At 44.1% G+C, this 21,711-nt stretch overlaps 1 protein-coding gene across 2 annotated transcripts in view; it reads right to left on the reverse strand.

Annotated features, from left to right (window-relative positions):
- The window catches only part of KPNA4 (karyopherin subunit alpha 4), a 33,298-nt gene extending 11,863 nt beyond the window's left edge, over positions 1-21,435 (reverse strand). The window contains exons 1-7 of one of the 2 annotated variants that reach the window (XM_063442602.1): positions 21,131-21,435; positions 5,096-5,140; positions 4,229-4,318; positions 3,411-3,440; positions 3,263-3,315; positions 2,485-2,580; positions 2,180-2,265 (exon numbers count right to left, since the gene is read on the reverse strand). In XM_063442602.1, coding sequence (XP_063298672.1) covers positions 2,180-2,265; positions 2,485-2,580; positions 3,263-3,315; positions 3,411-3,440; positions 4,229-4,318; positions 5,096-5,140; positions 21,131-21,199 — 469 coding nt within the window. In that variant the 5' untranslated portion in view covers positions 21,200-21,435. Of the gene's footprint in view, positions 1-2,179; positions 2,266-2,484; positions 2,581-3,262; positions 3,316-3,410; positions 3,441-4,228; positions 4,319-5,095; positions 5,141-19,114; positions 19,397-21,130 lie in introns of those variants that run through there. The other variant, XM_063442603.1, reaches the window with a different exon arrangement.
- Positions 21,436-21,711: the final 276 nt, after the last annotated feature.

Here is a 21,711-nt window from a genome sequence, read left to right on the forward strand (position 1 = left end):
TCTGTTCAATCAAAAGGAATTATGTGTTAAACTGTTTAAGACTTTTCTGGCCCCTGAGTTGATCTTAAGATAAGTATCTCTGCATTATCTACCTAATCTTGAAAAACAATGAAAGCCTATTATGTTATCAAATGAAAACATAATTATGAAGATTTATTTTCCATACTGGTTATGAAAATTTCCACTCTTCATATACATTTTTTTTTGTCAATCTTTCTTTTATTGAGGCATAAAATTTACGGGTACAGAATAGAAATGGGAGACAATAAAAAGTCATACAAGATGAGGTATCACAGTTCACTATATATTATCTCCGAAGATTGTCGGCCTCTTTTTTTTATTTAAGTAAAGTGTATTAAAAGCGTTGTTTAGCGTTAAGTGCCTGCGTGCTTAGTGTCGGGGAACGTCTTGTAGTAGGAGTTAAGGCACCTCAAAATGTGAGTGTTGAGCGTGGGACCTTAGCTAGATGAGCTCAAATAGGTGTGTGTCGTAGCTGGGTGTGGTTGACTAAGTTGCTAGCGGAGAGTGCAGCAGGTAATGTGCGGTGTGTTTCAAGCTGTGTTACGCACTCTGGGTGTAATGGGGGGGTGACAGTGGCTTAATACATATTATTCAAAGGCTTACGGAGCCAAAAAAGATAACAAAGAAAATATAAAAAACACAACAATGTATGGTGAAAGAAAAGAGAGAATAAAAACATAAACCAACAGCAACAGCATTGGGAATTACACACGTGGAACGGGTCAGGTATGTCTCTTGTTATGTGCAACAGGTAGAGGGTGTGTGGGCCCAGCTTTGCTGCTGCTTCAAATTGGTAGGGCTGTGGTTTTCTGAGCCTCTCTTCTCGGCACGAAAGGGGTAATCTCCGCTACAGTCCATGTTGGACGGTTCTGTTGCTGTGATGTTAACGATGGAAAGCTGAGTGCCTGCAGAAAGGCTGGTATATCAGATGCTTGGGATAGCTTGTATGTTGCGCCCTCCTTCTCTGCCTGTAGTCGGTGAGGGCCCCATTTGTAGGGGATAGCTTGGTCTCGGAGTAGCTGGGTGACCGGGCGGAAGGACTTCCTCCACATCATGGTGTGCCTGGAGAAGTCTTTATAGAATACCCCTTCAAACTCCACCGTGGGGGAGCCCCTTATAGCCCCCATTATCTTGCCCCTATCAGAGTCCCGTATGAATTTAATCAGTACGTCACCGGCTCCTTCGTGTGGTGTTGAGGCCGCCCTGGTGAGTCTGAAACAGGAATCTATTGTGATCGACTTTGCTTGTCGTGGTGTAAGCAATAAGCTGTCGGCAAAAGTGCGGCAATTCCGTGCTGGTGAGTGTCTCTGGCACTCCACGGACCCGCAGGTTTCTCGCTTTGTACCGGTCCTCCATTCCAGCCAGTTGGGCTTGTTGGTCCGCATACTGCTTGCGGAGTAAGCTCAGCGCCGCGTCCGTGGCACTTTGCGCTAGCTTAGTGTCCCCCAGGCCCACCTCCACGTTTGCCACTTTATTAGTGAGTGTGGCTACTTCTGCCCTTACCAGCGCCATGTCCGCTTGGAACATGGCCTGAATGTCCTTCACCAAAGCTTTGATATCAGCCTTGGTGGCTGGAGCAGCGTCCCCCATGTCCACAGGTCTCTGTGGCAGTTGTGGCGCGCGGGTCAGCGGTGCAGGCTCTGCAAAGTAGCTATCCTCGTCCGAGGATTGTGAGGCATAAATCTCGGGCGCCATCTTGGAATCTGCAGGCCGCGACGCAGCTCGGAGAAAAGCCCCTATATCTCCGGAACCCGTGCTCGGATCCGCTCTCTGCTTCTTGCTCTTCTTCCCCATATTGTCGGTAAGCTGTGAGCCGGTTTAGAGGTCCGGTGGGTGCGGGGATTTTGGCTCCGGGCGGGTTAATAGAGTGTGCCGCACGGAGCTGTCTAAGAATGCGGCCAGTTAGCTCGGGTGCTGGCTCCGCCCCCCCTTCATATACATTTTAATTTAAGTTCATATGTTATATGTTTTGTATCTTAAGATTTACAGTACATGATCTTACCCCAAATCTACTGGTTTTATTTTTAATCTTGGCTTCTAAATCAAATCTTGTGTGACTAGATTTTACCACCACCCATTGATAACCATGAATTTCTTCATTGAAAGACTGTGTGCAATTAGTATGCCAAAACTCTATAGACAGACAATGTGTACATACTTGACTGAACCACAGCTTGCGTTTGTTCAGATGTCCCAGATGCAATGTTTGTCAGGGCCCATGCAGCCTCAAACTGAAGAGATGGACTAGAGAGATGGGAGAAAAATATATTTAACTTCCTGTTCGATTGTAAACATACAAGAGGAGAAGCCTCTAAACCTCTTTATCTGTATGTAATTATGTTTGCTACAAATCTGGTCTTTAACCCCGCTATACTTTACAGAGCTATTCTGTTGCGCTCTATAAAAAATAATTGATAATTTGTACAATTATGGTTGACAGATAAGAGTAAAAACTTAACTTACTTGTCATCTCTTTCTAGACAGTGAACCAAGATCGGCAGAATTCCAGATTTGATCAGATCATCAATTGGAGGATTGCGATCACTGGACAAAAGCTTTCTATGTAAGAAAGAAAGGAGAAAAGTAAAGAAGTTAGCATTCACTGTTAATTTTCAACAAGAAACCAAGTATTCAGCCTAAAAAGCAAGGCTGCATTAACAGTGCTGTTTTATCGCCCTTCAATGCATAAAAACAAAAAAAAACAAAAAACACACAATGTGCCCTGGTTGCAAAAAGTGTTTTAGTAACCTTGCTTTAGATTAATAAGAAACCTTCACATTAAGTCTAAAATATTTTGTAACATTTTAGAACATAATAAAGCACCCTGGTACTACAGAGTTATTCACATTTAATAAATCCTAGTACCAAACTAACCACAAATTTTTTTTTATAATAAAAATAAAATATATATGCTAAATTGATCTCATAGAAAAGGAGGCTAGCCATTTATACGGGCCATATAATTCACAAGACATAAAAACAATTTATTTCCTATTAATACAAGGATACTTTTTGTGGGCAAACAAATGCTAGAGTGGTTTAATATACATAATATGACTTAAAACCCAATGCTACTAGCCAGATATTAGAATTTACTTGCAACTACAAACCTCCCTCCCTCCCCCCCCCCCCCCAGGGTAAGTTTCTATTCGCCAGGCCATGGAAATTTTGACCCCCCGTTTAGACTGAGGAATATTATTTTACAGACTTGTAAAGAGTTTGTGTATAGAAAATTGTTTACCTTGCTGCCTGCACAGCACTCAGCTGAATACCTTGGTGATCACTAGATGCATTCTGAAAAAGACCATTAAGGCATTAATATATATATATAACAAGTTCTATTTTACTTTGGGGGAAAGGGTTAAAATGGTCTGATAGTAATACAGTACCTGTACTATTGCTTCCAGTGAAGTATTTTGCTGAAATTGAAGATGAAAATAATTAAAAAAAAAAATACCCTAACCTATGTAAATATTACAATATGCATATGTAGGCACGCAGGTTAACACAATAATCACCCAGACCATTTCATCTTAATGAAGTGGTCCTTTAGTTTTTACACTACAATGTTAAACAGCAGGTTTTATTTGGTTTAGGTTTTTTTTTTTATTTTTTTTTAAACTGCAATATTAGGATTGCAGGGTTAAATCCATGCCTAGTCGTGGTCTTCCCAAGAGACTAGAGCCGCTTCTTCCCCCAGATTGAGTAAAATTCTGTCCTGAAATTAAATGCTGTCGATAACTGCATTTAACTGGAGAAGCGTGACATTTGGCTGTACATGTATATCTCCAATTCAATAAAAAGCAATTGTTTGGAGGAAATCAAAAAGAGACATTAACAGGCACGCGCATGTCTAAAGGTGGAGGAGGCAGCTGCAAAAGAAAAGTCCCAGGGCTGGAAGCAAATTTAGTAATATCAATGAACCTTTCATTTTTAAACACAAAGTTGCTGGACGGAGAGAAGCCCATTACCCCCAAATTACAATTGCTATTTTTGGAACTATAAGTTCCCTTCAAATAGGGGAGGAAAAAAATAAATAAATTATACCATCTCGAAGCTAGTGGTATCAGAAGCTGTACATATTGGCCTGGTCAGTTAAACAACTATTAAAAGCATACTAGGCTTCAGATATACAGGACAACATTACACCAATAGCACTGACCACCATGTGTTTTTATTTGTGTTTTAATAACAATATAAACGTTACCACTCTGAAATCTGCATCAGCATCAGAATCTTCACAGATATCCTCATGGGGAACATTTCTTCTTTTTAACAAATGCTCATCTCTTTTACTCTGCAAAATATAAAAAAAATATTTAAATACAGGTTACTAGAATCTCAATTTTTTTCAACAGTCTATAAATAAATATACACAGCATTAGGAGTGAGTACACTAAAAGTTTAAAGGTCACATTTATTTCCATTGTATAACGTAGTATTTTAAAGTGAGCTTAACTATACACTTTATGTTCCAGGTGATGCATTCTATACCAGTTTTCTGTTACTACATTCTCATACAACCTTCTGGAGTTACTAGCCTGCCTCGGAACAATGTTCAAATAATCAAGGTAAACGTAGAGCCTATTCATCCTCTTAACCATAGATCTTATGACAGATATTGATGCTTCCCTTTGACAGACCTCTTTAAAATGCAATTTTATTCTTTTCTGCCTTTTCCACTTGTCCAAAGCCAAATCTAGCATGGGTTGATGCATTTGTTAGGTTTTGATTTTTGTTTTAACATCCAATGTTATAATACACATTGAATACCATAAATATAAAGAAACTCCAGAGAAGCCTCATTAAATTATCATTAAATATTTAGATCACTCAGACTGCAAACTAAGAGGAACTATTATTAAAAGCAAAAGTTGTAACTCCTCTTCTACCTGAAATACATTCCACTTTCATAATGACCATAAGGAGAATAGTGAGCGAAAAAAAAATAAAAGCCAATCCCAAATTAATGATTGTAGATATTAGTGTAGCATGTTATTGCAATATTCCCAATGGTAGTCTGTACAGGTTTATTGTGCATTTACAAATCGACAATATATCAAATTGAAGATACCTTTCTTAGTTCTACCACAACTTCATTTCGCTGCCTTCTCATACTCTGCAAGGGAAAAAAAAAAAGTTAGACTTGTAAAATTTAAACAGTTATATTCCGTGAAAAAAAAAAAACCCATCTGATACCCGTTTGCATTAGCGGAATCAAAAACACAGTAAATCAAAGTTTTTCTCACACAAAGTAACAGACACACAAGTAGTTTTATAATTCAACATTTTATTAGCATGAGGTGCGCAACCTTTCCTTGTCCATATTTAATGTTACACTCCTCTGCCCTGGTGGTTGTACATGTGCTTGTTCCCTACAAGGTTTATTATTTAGGTAACATTACTCAATAGGAGCATTATTTTGCATTCATACAGGTAAAACATGCTGTGAGATTCTCTTATAGTTAAACTGTGTACAAACTGATAAAAATAAAAAAGGGACACTATAGTCACCAGAACAACTACAGCTTATTGAATTTGTTCTGGTGAGTAGAATCATTCCCTTCAGGCTTTTTGCTGTAAACACTGTCTTTTCAGAGAAAATGCAGTGTTTACATTACAGCCTAGTGATAACTTCATTGGCCACTCCTTAGATGGCTGCTAGAGATCCTACCTGGGTCATGGCTGCCTAAAATGCATCCAAACATTCAGTGCCTCCTCCCTCTGCATGCAGACACTGAACTTTCCTCAGAGATTCATTAATTCAATTCAGCTCTATGAGGAGATGCTGATTGACCAGGGCTGTGTTTGAATCATGCTGGCTCTGCCCCTGATCTGCCTCTTTGTCAGTCTCAACCAGTCCTATGGAGAAGCATTGTGAGTGGATCAGGCTACCACTTATGATATCAGCAGGCAGGTCTAAAGGAAACAGGGGCAAAATAAGCAGCTGCAGACTTGAATACAAGTAAGAAGTTACTATATTTAGAGAGGCATGAGGGGACATGGGTGGCTAGATGGTGGTTTTAACCCTATAGGGTCAGGAATGCATGTTTGTTTTCCTGACCCTAAAGTGCTCCTTTAATAGATACCCTGCCTCCATCTTTCAGTTTATCCAACAGGTACATGATTACCAATGGAATGTTACATATTTAACCTATTGGTTTTTTCTCTTTCATTCAGGAAACTCATCAACATTTGAATAAAGATTCAATATGATCAATACAATGTTCTTAAGTATTTCTCTAGCTCCACACAATTTATGAACATGACTTCATATAGCATCTCTCTTCTATTGTCTATTTTAGAACTGTGGGCCTCTAATGCTTCGCTATGCAGCATTATCTAATTTCAAAGTCTTTCTAAAATTATACTGGACAGTCAATCCTGTCACTGCATCTGCTTGCTTTTATAGGGCACCGTGTACTTGGGGAAGTTGAATTTATCAAGTAGCATTTCACGAAATACAAAAATTTTGTTACTGAAGATGCTAACCTTCCTTATCAAGGTTATATTGTGATCTTTATCACATACTGGAAGTTAAAAAGTTAATACAAACCTGTATTCTTACCGCTTTAGTGCCGGTGTCCCTAGTAAAATACAAATTTCCTGCATGTTGGCTATAAAACCAAAATAAAAAGTATATACGCTTCCCTTTTTCTCTGTGCTCCTTACCTCTCTGCCTCCAGCAACGTCATGGAGGAAGCATGGTCTCCCCGTCACTGGTCCAATTCAATGCCCCTCAAAGGACCGACCACACACACACACACACACACACACAAACTTGCCCACAGGAAAGCATTCAATGCTTTCCTATGGGAGTTTCTGCATCATGTGATTGAGTTTTACAAAGTGTAAAAGCCACTAGAGGTGGATTACAGCATGCAATGTAAACATTGCAGTTTCTATAGAACTACAATATTTTACATTACAGGTTTAAAGCTTAAGAACCAGATGCCATGGATCACTTCATTAAGATTAGAGGTTGTTAAATTATCCAAATGTGTACTACATATACTTATAACTGCCAATACTAGCAGTATGAGGCAAATTTGATGCTCAGCAGATTGTTTTAACTCTGCACATTTCATAAAAGGCTTTATTGGCAGTCATAAGACGATCTTATTAATTGGAGCTATGACAGCTTTGTTTAACATACAATGAAGAAGGTATGTTCCATAACCAGGCCATTATTCAGTTTGTTAATGTGATAGTGGGACCAAATCACAGAGTTGCCAAAAGGCTGAGCTAAATATCCCAAGTTGCCAGGGAAATGCTCACTGCAAATGCATCGGTGGATCTTTAAGGTAATGTGAAAAGGATAGAAAAAAAACAAAACCCACGTCCGTGCTTCTGCATTGTTTGCAACCTTTTTATCTCAAGAAGCCTTACCAGCTTGAATGCTTGGGCATCTACAAATAAATGATGTAGTGCATATGCGAAAGGCATTTTCATACATGCGGTACTACAGTTAACTAATTTACATGCCACTTTTCAAAACGTGCAGTATTATATAAAAATTGGAATGTTTATAAAAACAAACCCCAAAAAACTTGTTACACCCTCCTGGCTGTTAAACTCGTCTGAGCTAAATTCAAGAGGCAACAATTGCTCGGAGCACCTGTTTTGCCAAGACTTAATACATTGTGTAGTTTGTAAATGGACAGCCACAGAAAGTCTGGCCTGGGTAAGAAGTGAAAGGCGTGCAAAGGCTTCAGACAAGAGACTTGCAACTTTTGCAAGTTTTTTTTTTTTAAATATATCCCAAATCTAAAAAAAATGCAGAATTAAATGCATGTTTGTTTTTATTGGGGGTGTATCTAGGCAGTAGTTTTGCCATGCATGATCAATAGCCCCCCAGTGCTTTCCTTTGGGAAAGCACTGGATTGGTCAAGATCATCAAGTTTGATGATCTCAGCCATGGAGGAGCATGAAAGGAAAAAAAAAGAAAAAAAAGCAAGTAAAAAAACACCTTTTCCAAGCGATGCAAGGTAGGCTTGTGGCCAAAATAGATAGGAACACAAACATGTATTCCGGACACTCTAGTGTTCCTTTAAGCTATATGGTCCAAAAAAGGAACAGCATCCAGATATCAAAACCACTACATCAAGATGTAGTTTTGGTGCTTAGTGGCCCTTTGATGAGACTGTCAGTTTCATTTAGGCTTTCCACAAACTACTGCTGAGCAGAGATATATAGGATATGTTCAAGGGGCACCACAGGCACTGTAACTGCATCATCTCAATGACATGCTTCTAGTGCATGCAGCCCCTGGTGCTTCCAGTGTTAAACGGTTTTAAAAGTTTTAATGCTAAATGAGAGTATCCAGCAACCCATTCCCTCTGTGTTGCTCGGGATTATAAGGTAGCATTAGCCAGAGCAGCAAGAGGAGGCCAAAAGAGTTGGTGACCACTTCCATCACATTGCTGGTATAAATGATGTCTAGAAGGAAGTGTGTAGTCTCTGCCTTAGCTATACCTCCAATGGGGTCAGGGATATGGAAAGCTAGGGATCTTAAGTCCCTGTTTTAAAATAAATGAAGTTTTAAAACTGAATGGAGTGGGGTAGTGCCAGATGACCCCACACACTATAAACAATTCAATAAGATAAAAATGTTATAGTGCCTACAGTGTCACTTTAATCTCCCTCATTGAATAGAATGGTTCTATAGTGGGTTGGAATTGGTTTAAAGCTTTTCTGCTAATCCTTGCTGTTTGTACTGGGTATCTACTGAAATACCTGATCAGTCCTTATATAGTATACATATCAAATATTACAGAAGCCATACAGAAACAAACGTCTCTAGGACTAAGCATTTTTGTTTCTTGCGACTTAGTCATAAAATGGAAGGCTTCATAGAAATCTAACAAAAATATACATTAGGCACCTCCAATATATTACTATTTGCCAGCATCACTACTCCCCTTGCATTTTCAAACTGATTGGACACACACTGTTCTAGTCTGTAGCCAATGTGCCTTGAACAGAACAATACTACATGAAAATCTGTAAATTGTGTTCAATTCACATCTTACTCAGGATATTATTCTCCCCCCGCCCCCCTTAACAACACTTTCCTTCCATAGAACCATACGTGTACATTTGTAACTCATCGTCCCCTTCTGAATACCACTTAATAGGATCCCCTCAGTATTCACCAATCTTTTTTTATGGATACCCTAAGCATTAAACAACTTTAAAGGGATACTGTTGGCCAAATACAAAAGAAAAACACTTTAGTAGACATATCCTCAACCAAAATATGCATGCATTTAATTATATATTTTTCATTGAGGGTATATCTAAAAATCTCTTGCAAAAGTTGCATCTCTCATGTCTGAAGCCTTGGCAAGCCCTCCCCTTCTAAACCAGCCCAGACTTTCTGTGGCTGTCCAATCACAGACTTCCCAATTCAGCTCAATGAGAAGTATCTGCAAGGCAGGCCCTTTGGGCAATTGTTGCCTCTTGAGTTTTCCTCGACAGAGCTAAATAAACCAGAAAGTAACAGGATTGGTTGTCTGACAGCCAGGTGGGTGTAATAATGTTAAAGTGACACTATAGTCACCAGAAAAACTACAGCTTATTAAGTGTTCTTGCGTAGCAAGACCACTTAATGTTATCTCACATATATTGTTCTTGTTATAGCCAAATTTACCACCCTAACTTCTCTCACAGTTTTTACACTACATAGACCGTAATATACCGAAACGTGGGGATTGTTCCCGATTGGTGTGCTAATACTTTGTGGAACGTTAGGAATAAATGGCGAAATGTTCAAAACTAGAGTGGGAGCTGACAAAAGCTGAAAAATCAGGACTCTCACAATATAAAGCTCTTCACTGTAGGATTTATATAGTTTTTAAAATACGACCGTTTGAAGAATGAAAAGTAATCAGGAGAGGCAAAATACGCTGACCTGTGCCAGGCTGGAGAAGCAAGGAAAATGAAATGATGTCAGACAGTGTGAGCTGAAAAATCAGGACATGATTTATAAACTGCCACCACTCCCTCATTTTCAAGCCCACCTACACAAATCTTATATCAAAATGTTCAAGCTATCCCTGCTGCCACTAAACATGTCCACGGCTAAGCCATAGTCCTGATAGTTTTCACAATATGACCATTTGTTGGCAACTCACGCCGTCCATTGACATTCATTGAAACTCCACTCTAGCTACCTAAAATTTAAAGGGCAATATCTAAACTGCGACTGTGCCTTCACTTTTAATATTTCAAAGACAAACTATGCATCAAAATGTAGGTCTGGGTCTTGTGATTCTCACAATATAAAGCTCTTCGCTGTAGGATGTACAGGTTTTAAAATACAACCGTTTGAAGATGGCAACCGCCAGTGAAGTGAGCAATTTGGAGCAGTTTGTTTTTAACCGCTCTTCTCTGCCCTATTTGAAATTTATAAGTTCCTGTTGGCAGTTGGTGGAATGTTCGAGGGATTTGAAAGCTCTTTTCTGCCCTTGCTGTAGAGTGAGTGAGCCACACTCCAGCCACACAACAGCCACTCCAGCCACACAACAGCCACTCCAGCCACACAACAGCCACACAACAGTTACTCCAGCCACACAACAGCCACTCCAGCCACACAACAGCCACTCCAGCCACACAACAGCCACTCCAGCCACACAACAGCCACTCCAGCCACACAACAGCCACTCCAGCCACACAACAGCCACTCCAGCCACACAACAGCCACTCCAGCCACACAACAGCCACTCCAGCCACACAACAGCCACTCCAGCCACTCCAGCCACACAACAGCCACTCCAGCCACACAACAGCCACTCCAGCCACACAACAGCCACTCCAGCCACTCCAGCCACACAACAGCCACTCCAGCCACACAACAGCCACTCCAGCCACACAACAGCCACTCCAGCCACACAACAGCCACTCCAGCCACACAACAGCCACTCCAGCCACACAACAGCCACTCCAGCCACACAACAGCCACTCCAGCCACACAACAGCCACTCCAGCCACACAACAGCCACTCCAGCCACACAACAGCCACTCCAGCCACACAACAGCCACTCCAGCCACACAACAGCCACTCCAGCCACACAACAGCCACTCCAGCCACACAACAGCCACTCCAGCCACACAACAGCCACTCCAGCCACACAACAGCCACTCCAGCCACACAACAGCCACACAACAGCCACTCCAGCCACACAACAGCCACTCCAGCCACACAACAGCCACTCCAGCCACACAACAGCCACTCCAGCCACACAACAGCCACTCAACAGCCACTCCAGCCACACAACAGCCACTCCAGCCACACAACAGCCACTCCAGCCACACAACAGCCACTCCAGCCACACAACAGCCACTCCAGCCACACAACAGCCACTCCAGCCACACAACAGCCACTCCAGCCACACAACAGTTACTCCAGCCACACAACAGTTACTCCAGCCACACAACAGTTACTCCAGCCACACAACAGTTACTCCAGCCACACAACAGTTACTCCAGCCACACAACAGTTACTCCAGCCACACAACAGTTACTCCAACCACACAACAGTTACTCCAACCACACAACAGTTACTCCAACCACACAACAGTTACTCCAACCACACAACAGTTACTCCAACCACACAACAGTCACTCCAACCACACAACAGTCACTCCAACCACACAACAGTCACTCCAACCACACAACAGTCACTCCAACCACACAACAGTCACTCCAACCACACAACAGTCACTCCAACCACACAACAGTCACTCCAACCACACAACAGTCACTCCAACCACACAACAGTCACTCCAGCCACACAACAGTCACTCCAGCCACACAACAGTCACTCCAGCCACACAACAGTCACTCCAGCCACACAACAGTCACTCCAGCCACACAACAGTCACTCCAGCCACACAACAGTCACTCCAGCCACACAACAGTCACTCCAGCCACACAACAGTCACTCCAGCCACACAACAGTCACTCCAGCCACACAACAGTCACTCCAGCCACACAACAGTCACTCCAGCCACACAACAGTCACTCCAGCCACACAACAGTCACTCCAGCCACTCCAACCACACAACAGTCACTCCAGCCACTCCAGCCACTCCAACCACACAACAGTCACTCCAGCCACTCCAACCACACAACAGTCACTCCAACCACACAACAGTCACTCCAGCCACTCCAACCACACAACAGTCACTCCAGCCACTCCAACCACACAACAGTCACTCCAGCCACTCCAACCACACAACAGTCACTCCAGCCACTCCAACCACACAACAGTCACTCCAGCCACTCCAACCACACAACAGTCACTCCAGCCACTCCAACCACACAACAGTCACTCCAGCCACTCCAACCACACAACAGTCACTCCAGCCACTCCAACCACACAACAGTCACTCCAGCCACTCCAACCACACAACAGTCACTCCAGCCACTCCAACCACACAACAGTCACTCCAGCCACTCCAACCACACAACAGTCACTCCAGCCACACAACAGTCACTCCAGCCACTCCAACCACACAACAGTCACTCCAGCCACTCCAACCACACAACAGTCACTCCAGCCACTCCAACCACAACAGTCACTCCAGCCACTCCAACCACACAACAGTCACTCCAACCACACAACAGTCACTCCAACCACACAACAGTCACTCCAGCCACACAACAGTCACTCCAGCCACACAACAGTCACTCCAGCCACACAACAGTCACTCCAGCCACACAACAGTCACTCCAGCCACACAACAGTCACTCCAGCCACACAACAGTCACTCCAGCCACACAACAGTCACTCCAGCCACACAACAGTCACTCCAGCCACACAACAGTCACTCCAGCCACACAACAGTCACTCCAGCCACACAACAGTCACTCCAGCCACACAACAGTCACTCCAGCCACACAACAGTCACTCCAGCCACACAACAGTCACTCCAGCCACACAACAGTCACTCCAGCCACACAACAGTCACTCCAGCCACACAACAGTCACTCCAGCCACACAACAGTTACTCCAGCCACTCCAACCAGTTTCCCCAGAAATTGTAGCTTTTCTAGTTGTATTTGTTCTGGTGAGTATAATCAGTCCCTTAAAAGAAAATGCAGCCTAGTGATAACTCAACTGGCCACTCCTTAGATGGCTGCTAGAGGTGCTTCCTGGGACAGTGCTGCCATTTAATGTATCCTCCCTCTGCATGGAGACACTGAACTTTCCCCACAGAGATGCACAGATTCAATTCTTCTCTATGAGAAGATGCCGATTGGCCAGGGCTGTGTGTGACTTGTGCTGGCTCTGCCCCTGATCTGCCTCCTTGACCGTCTTAGGCAAACAAGGAGATCAGGGGCAAAGCCAGCAGCAGCAGACTGGAGTAAAGGTAAGATTTTACTATATTTAGGGAGGCAGATAGTGATTGCTATACCATAAGGTCAGGAATGCATGTTTGTGCTTCTGACCCTATAGTGGTTCCTTTAATTTAAAAAAAAAAAAGTGCCAGTTTCTATTGAAATTTATACTTCTTTTGTAAACAAAAAGAGGAAAGGAGGACTTTTAAACAATGCACTTCACCAAGCTAAAGTGTTAAGTGTGGGGAGTGTCCCTTTAATGACTGCAATCCTCACACAGCCAAAAAATAAAATAAGAGGAATTATAGTTAAATAGCTATTACAGCACAGAGTGTTTACTTTAGAAGTTATCTCCAGATGTAAACTAAACGTCAATAAACAAACAGGCTACTAACAGACCAGGAGATTAATTTTAAATAAAGGACAAACAAATCAGATCTCTTTACAGTTAGTGTGTATGGAGGCTGCGGAGGTGTGGCTACAGCTGCATCAACATGATTTAATGGACAACTCACCTCAAAACTATTAATATATAATTCCTTCTTCAAATTTTGAAAGGATTTTTTTTTTAATGAAGTATATGACAGGATGAGTCAGCCATGTCCTTGCACCTCAGGACGGACTAAGTTTGAAAAACGGCAGTTAGTCTTCGTGATCTTCCCTGCACAGCGAGCATGGAAAACCATAGAGACTGTCATGGTGTACAGAGACCATAGAGACTAATAGTGTATGTATATGGCTTAAACATCCTGTCATATGAAAGACAGGGAAGAGTTTCATTTATTTGTTTTACATACATATACACATATACATATACACATATACACATACACATACACACACACATACACACACACACACACACACACACACACACACACACACATATATATACACATATATATATACACATACATATATATATATACACATATATATATATATATATATACACACATACACATATATATACACATATATACATATACATATATATATATATATATACACACACATACACATATATATACACATATATACATATACATATATATATATATATATACATATATATATATATATATACATATATATATATATATATACATACATATATACATATATACATATATATACATATATACATATACATATATATATATACATACATACATACATACATACACACACATACATATATATATACACATATACACATATATACACATATATACACACACACACATATTTTCCTTACAAAGATTAAAAAAAAAAGGGGGGGGGGGAGATTATTATTATATTAAATAATCCTGAGATGACAGCTGTCCTTTAACTTCTAGATGGCAAAGAATTGAGCAGTGAGACTGCAGGGGCAAGATTTATACACAAAAACTGCTTCATTAAGCTAAAGTTGTGTTGGTGACTATAGTGTCCCTTTAAAATTCAATTTACACAGTACGAGAAAAACTTCTACAATAAGTTAAGATGTGATTGAAAATGAAACCATTTTTATCACGCAGATTGTGCGTGTCACAGCGAGGTGAGGTGTGGCTATGGCTTCATGGACAGAAACAAAAGGTGATTTAATTGCCAAATGGTGAAGAAGTCAGCAGTGAGACTGTATACCAAAACGTCTTCCTTATTAATGTTGTTTTAATACCTATAGAATCTCTTTAACCCCTTAAATCCGGAGGGCGTACTATTACGCCCTGCAGGAGCCGGCTCTATATGCCGGCGGGCGTAATAGTACGCCCTCGCTATAATGGCCGCCCATGTGGCCGATGCTAATCGCCCGCTGCAGATCGTATGTCCAGTCTTTTTTAGTAGCCACTTAGTCACAAACACTGGCCAAAATTGGCGTTCAAATTAGTTCTTTGCATTTTTCACACAAACAAATATTAAAGGACCACTCTAGGCACCCAGACGACTTCAGCTCAATGAAGTGGTCTGGGTGCCAGGTACCTCTAGGATTAACCCTTTTTTTTATAAACATAGCAGTTTCAGAGAAACTGCTATGTTTATAATGAGGGTTAATCCAGCCTCCAAATCCTCTAGTGGCTGTCTCATTGACAGCCGCTAGAGGCGCTTGCGTGCTTCTCACTGTGAAAATCACAGTGAGAGCACGCAAGCGTCCATAGGAAAGCATTGTAAATGCTTTCCTATGCGACCGGCTGAATGCGAGCGCGGCTCCTGCCGCGCATGCGCATTCAGCCGATGACGTCGCAATCAAGATGGAGAGGAGGAGGAAAGCTCCCCGCCCGGCGCTGGAAAAAGAGGTAAGTTTAACCCCTTCCTCTCTCCAGAGCCCGGCGGGAGGGGGTCCCTGAGGGTGGGGGCACCCTCAGGGTACTCTAGTGCCAGGAAAACGAGTATGTTTTCCTGGCACTAGAGTGGTCCTTTAACGTTAACTTTGGCTAGTGTTTGTGACCAAGTGGCTACTAAAAAAGACTGGACATACCCCATTTGCAATACCTTGAGTTGTCTACTATTGCAAATGGTATGCCATCATGGGGGTAATTCTCATTCCTGGGCTACCATACAGTCTCAAAGGCAACGTAACCAATCTGGCGAATTTCAATGTGAAAAAACTGAAAAGTGTAACATGCTATATTTGACCCTGTAACTTTCCAAAACACCATAAAACCTATACATAGGGGGTACTGTTTTACACGTGAGACATAGCTGAATATATACAGTATTATGACAGTCACAGTTAGAATGTCACGTAGAACTAAACATTTTTTTAAAAAATTCTTATTTTTTTCTTATTTTTCAATATTTTATTCATATTAAATTGTGTTTTATACCTAAATATTTGATGTTAAATGAAAGCCCCGTTTCCCCTGAATAAAATGATATATAATAAGTGTGGGTGCACATAATATGAAAGAGGCGAATAACGCCTGAACAGACATATAGCGCAAATTAAATTTTTTGTTTACGTTTTGATCAGTCCTTAAGGGGTTAAGTGTAAGAAGTTAAAAAAAAAAAAAATGACATAGAAAAGCACTGGTTGGCTGAGATTGTTACGATAATCGCCACCATGGAGGTGGGCCAGCCACAGTGAGACCAGCATGGTGGAGAAAATGTAAGTTTAAAAACTTTTTACTGCACAGAGAGGAGGGTGGGAGACCTACATATGTATTCCAGCACTATAGTGTTTATTAATACGTTTGTATTTTTAACTTTAGCGTTCCTTTAATATACACTTTAAAAGAAGCCAGAGCATCAAAAGTTATAGGTAATTTGCAATGTTTTATTTACCAGGATAACTTCCAGTGAAGTGACAATTCCACTTTATTTTATAAAAATGTTAATTTCAAGATAGACAATATTGTAAAAACCGGTTATCAGCCTCACTCACATTGAGTAATAGTTCAAAGCAGGGGAGAGGTGGGTCTATCTATTTTAGAGGATGCCATTCATTCACTTCTCAATGACCTATAATACAGAAGTAGTGTATGATTGACCATTCATGCTCATGCACAATTTGTCCGCATGGCTTCTCATGGAGATTTTCATGTCTGTACTAGACCAAAAAAAAAAAAAGGGCTTAGAGTAGCTACATGAACTAGCCTTTTCATCCCCCTAAATACATATACAATGCATGGTGTTGGTTTGTATACCTACTAAATGTATGGGGGAAAAAAAATAAAAACACACACACACACACATTTTTTCCCCTGAAATGTATGATTTGTTTATATATGATGGCTCCTCCTTCTACATTTCTCACATGAAGCCTTATTAGAAATTGTCATTCCAAACTGTTCCCCAAATCTTAAAAGGACCACTATAGGCACCCAGACCACTTCAGCTTAATGAAGTGGTCTGGGTGCCAGGTCCAGCTAGGTTTAACCCTTTTTGCTGTAAACAGCAGTTTCAGAGAAACTGCTATGATTACCTATGGGTTAATCCAGCCTCTAGTGGCTGTCTCATTGACAGCCGCTAGAGGCGCTTCCCACTGATTTTAACAGTGAGAAGACACCAGCGCCCATAGGAAAGCATTGAGAATGAGCGTTCAGCCAGGGACGTCAGAAGAGGGAGGAGAGTCCCAGCACCGAGGGAGCCCGGTGCTGGAAAAAAGGGAAGGGATTAACCCCTTGCTCCCCCTCCAGTGCCACAGGAGTGGGACCCTGGGGGTGGGGGCACTATAGTGCCAGGAAAACGAGTATGTTTTCCTGGCACTATAGTGGTCCTTTAAACTGTATACATATTTTAAAACAATAGGACAGTCCAAGCACCTCACCAAATCATTACTAACAAACTATTGACATACGTTTTAGCGTAATATTCTAATTTGTATGGGATCTCTTAACTTATATTAAAATATTAAACTTTTCAACGAGATCACTGAAGTTGCTTCTGTGAGCATTAAGAGTAGCTTTGTGCTACTTAATTTTCAGTGAGTGCAGAGCTACCTGTCCCAAAGCAAGGCTTTTGAGATAAACACTCCAACTATAAGGACAGACTAAGCACCATAACCATACAGCTTGCTGTAGTGGTTACAGTTTCAGGAGTGCAGTAACAGCCCCTTCCAGTGATTAAACTATTTAGAAACTGGCTAACAACTTAGCTTGGTCCCTTCTTCTCTCCCCCTGCAAGTGCATTTCAGACAATCAGGCACTGGCTATGTCTAGATCAGTGGCTGGAGCCTCCAGCCCCATTGAAGACAATTGTTCTTAAAACGTCTGACTACATACTCCGTCAGGTTGGCATACCACTCCTGGCATCAAAACCACTACAGTGGACCGTAGTACTTATGGTGCTCGGAGTGTCTCTTAAAGAAAAACTGTCACTTAATGTTATGTTTACTTATCCTTATACATAGCAAATATATTTTTGTAAATTGAGAAAAATAAGATGTATAAATTTGCACATCTTCACCTTGCAAGTGTACACCTACATTTGAATTCCCTGTCAAACTGTTCTTTACAGCTAGTGGTCAGCATTAAGAGAGGGAAAAAAAAAAATCAGTTTCTATTTCACATCTTCATTTGCAATCTGTGCCCTGGTGTTGCCTTGCCTCTGCTGGATTATAATGTAATTTGAGCTACACCCGGGACTAAAAGGGCTCAAGAGAGCCAATAGAAGTTTCTGTCAGGAGCTTTGAACCCTCACTGGTCTACCTCAGGTAAGTAGAACTGTCAGCAATGAGTTTGACAACTTACACTGCAGGAGTGCCAACATACTCCTGACATCATGAGCATTATAGATTGCTGTAGTGGTTATGGAGTTTGGAGGGTTCCCGTAATAGGATGTGAAAGTCCCCAGGGGCTGGTTCATTTAATCATTTTAGTACCATGGCATGTAAAAAGGTTCTAGAGAACCCTTCCACTATGTGTGAAAAATTAGGGCATCATTTGAGCTCATCCCAGTGATGCAGGTAGAAACCAGCAAATTTTATATGACATCCAAAGCATACAGTGATTATACAGGAGTATGTAATTACAAATAGGAAACAACAATTTCCTACATCCACTATGTACTTCACACACTGCTAAAAAAAAAAGTTTTTTTTTTTTTTTTTTCTTAGTGGACCGCCTACTTGTGAGGCATACATGGCCTAGACATGTAGTCGACGACAAGAAAAAAAAAGCTTTGGGAAGAGATGGTATGGGAAGCAAAACAAGCACTACTGAGTACTAAACGTTAAGAAACATTTCAGTGGCTTCCATTAGCTGCTTTTAATTTAGTTACTATTTTTGTCCCATAATAGCATCTGTTCTAATATTCTGTAAATACCTACCTAAACCTATAAGAAGAAAATACACACACTGTTTTCCGGTGAGATGAAGGTTGTGTTTAATAGACCTGGTTAAAAGTCCACATAGTGAAGTACTCTGGAGCTGCACTCCTGGCTGAGATAAAGATGGTGATGGCTGAGCCTCGGCCCTGCAGACTACGCTTCCCATGATGCTGAGTCAGCCCCGTTGGCTGCTGAAGCATTTGGGTGGCAGCGCTGTCACTGCAGATGCACACCCCGTGTTATACAGAGCCCCATGGGGTACATAGCTCAAAGCTTGGCCACGATACCGCCTGCAGCACACGACGCACCCACACATTGCTGACCAACCTAGTAATCCCCCCCCCCTCGTGCCGACCAGACACCGGCCAACATAGTAACTCCCTCCTCCCCCCTGTGCCGACCAGACACCGGCCTCCCATAGTACCCCATCCTCCCCTGTGCCGACCAGACACCGGCCTCCCATAGTACCCCATCCTCCCCTATGCCGACCAGACACCGGCCTCCCATAGGACCCCTCCTCCTACCCTGTGCCGACCAGACACCGGCCTCCCATAGGACCCCTCCTCCTACCCTGTGCCGACCAGACACCGGCCTCCCATAATACCCCTCCTCCCCCCCCCTGTGCCGACCAGACACCGGCCTCCCATAGTACCCCTCCTCCCCCCCCTGTGCCGACCAGACACCGGCCTCCCATAGGACCCCTCCTCCCCCCCCTGTGCCGACCAGACACCGGCCTCCCATAGTACCCCTCCTCCCCCCCTGTGCCGACCAGACACCGGCCTCCCATAGTACCCCTCCTCCCCCCCTGTGCCGACCAGACACCGGCCTCCCATAGTACCCCTCCTCCCCCCCTGTGCCGACCAGACACCGGCCTCCCATAGTACCCCTCCTCCCCCCTGTGCCGACCAGACACCGGCCTCCCATAGTACCCCTCCTCCCCCCCCCTGTGCCGACCAGACACCAGCCTCCCATAGTACCCCTCCTCCCCCCGTGCCGACCAGACACCGGCCTCCCATAGTACCCCTCCTCCCCCCCCCTGTGCCGACCAGACACCGGCCTCCCATAGTACCCCTCCTCCCCCCGTGCCGACCAGACACCGGCCTCCCATAGTACCCCTCCTCCCCCCCCGTGCCGACCAGACACCAGCCTCCCATAGTACCCCTCCTCCCCCCCCTGTGCCGACCAGACACCGGCCTCCCATAGTACCCCTCCTCCCCCCCTGTGCCGACCAGACACCGGCCTCCCATAGTACCTCTCCTCCCCCCCCTGTGCCGACCAGACACCGGCCTCCCATAGTACCCCTCCTCCCTCCCCCTGTGCCGACCAGACACCGGCCTCCCATAGTAGCCCTCCTCCTCCCCCTGTGCCGACCAGACACCGGCCTCCCATAGTACCCCTCCTCCCCCCCCGTGCCGACCAGACACCAGCCTCCCATAGTACCCCTCCTCCCCCCCCTGTGCCGACCAGACACCGGCCTCCCATAGTACCCCTCCTCCCCCCCTGTGCCGACCAGACACCGGCCTCCCATAGTACCTCTCCTCCCCCCCCTGTGCCGACCAGACACCGGCCTCCCATAGTACCCCTCCTCCCTCCCCCTGTGCCGACCAGACACCGGCCTCCCATAGTAGCCCTCCTCCTCCCCCTGTGCCGACCAGACACCGGCCTCCCATAGTAGCCCTCCTCCTCCCCCTGTGCCGACCAGACACCGGCCTCCCATAGTACCCCTCCTCCCCCCCTGCCTGCTCCCCGTACTCGGGCCGGCCATGATGACGGCCTATTGGCAGGGTCCAGCGGGGTTGCCGAGGAGCCGGACGGAGGGCCTGCCAGTGACCGCTTGCGGTTTACACGGCCGCTCCATGCCGCCACTCCCCGGCTCCCCCCGCCAGGCCTCACCCCGGCATTCTCCCAGCATGCCCCGGGAATTGACGTCACAGCTGGGGCCTGGTCGGGCTGCCTGTAACGCGGGGTTCCCCGGACTCGGAGGGGCTCGGTGCGGTAAGGCTCCCCGGGTCTTACCTCCAGGTCGCGGCCTTTGTTCTTGAAATTCTTCAGCCGCTGGTTGTCCAGTTTGTCGTTGTCGGCCATGTTGGGAGCGCCGGGGCCTGTTCGCGGTGCCCTGCGGGGAAGTTGGCTGGCGGGCGCTGTGGATGGGTACACTGGCGGCTAGTGCCGATGTGTGGGCAGGTCTCTCCCGGTCGAGAAGCTGGTGTTAACAAGAAAACTGTGAGTGCTATAGCCACCGCCGCTCGCCTGGCAGCAATGCCGGTAACAAGAAAGCCTCGCACTGGCTGAGCCCGACACGCCCACTCAGAGGAATCCCGAGCTCTGATTGGACAGCACGCCTCCCTAAGGGGAACGGGATTGCGCAAGGCTTCCGGCTGCAGCTGGGTCCTCCCGCCGCGGAGGGGAGCTGTTCACTGATAACGTCGCAACCCAGCTTGTGAACTGCACGAGGGAAACGCTGCGGGGCGCGTGACGCGTGACGCCACTTCCGCGTGTGACGTTACGAGCTACGCAGTGAAAATAAGGCTTTTATGGTTTGTTTTCTCCTGAGACCATGTTTCCACAGTCTGCTGCGCAGAGCATGGACGGAACTG

Source organism: Pelobates fuscus, chromosome 2 (assembly GCF_036172605.1).
Source record: "Pelobates fuscus isolate aPelFus1 chromosome 2, aPelFus1.pri, whole genome shotgun sequence".
Taxonomy (NCBI): Eukaryota; Metazoa; Chordata; class Amphibia; order Anura; family Pelobatidae; genus Pelobates; species Pelobates fuscus.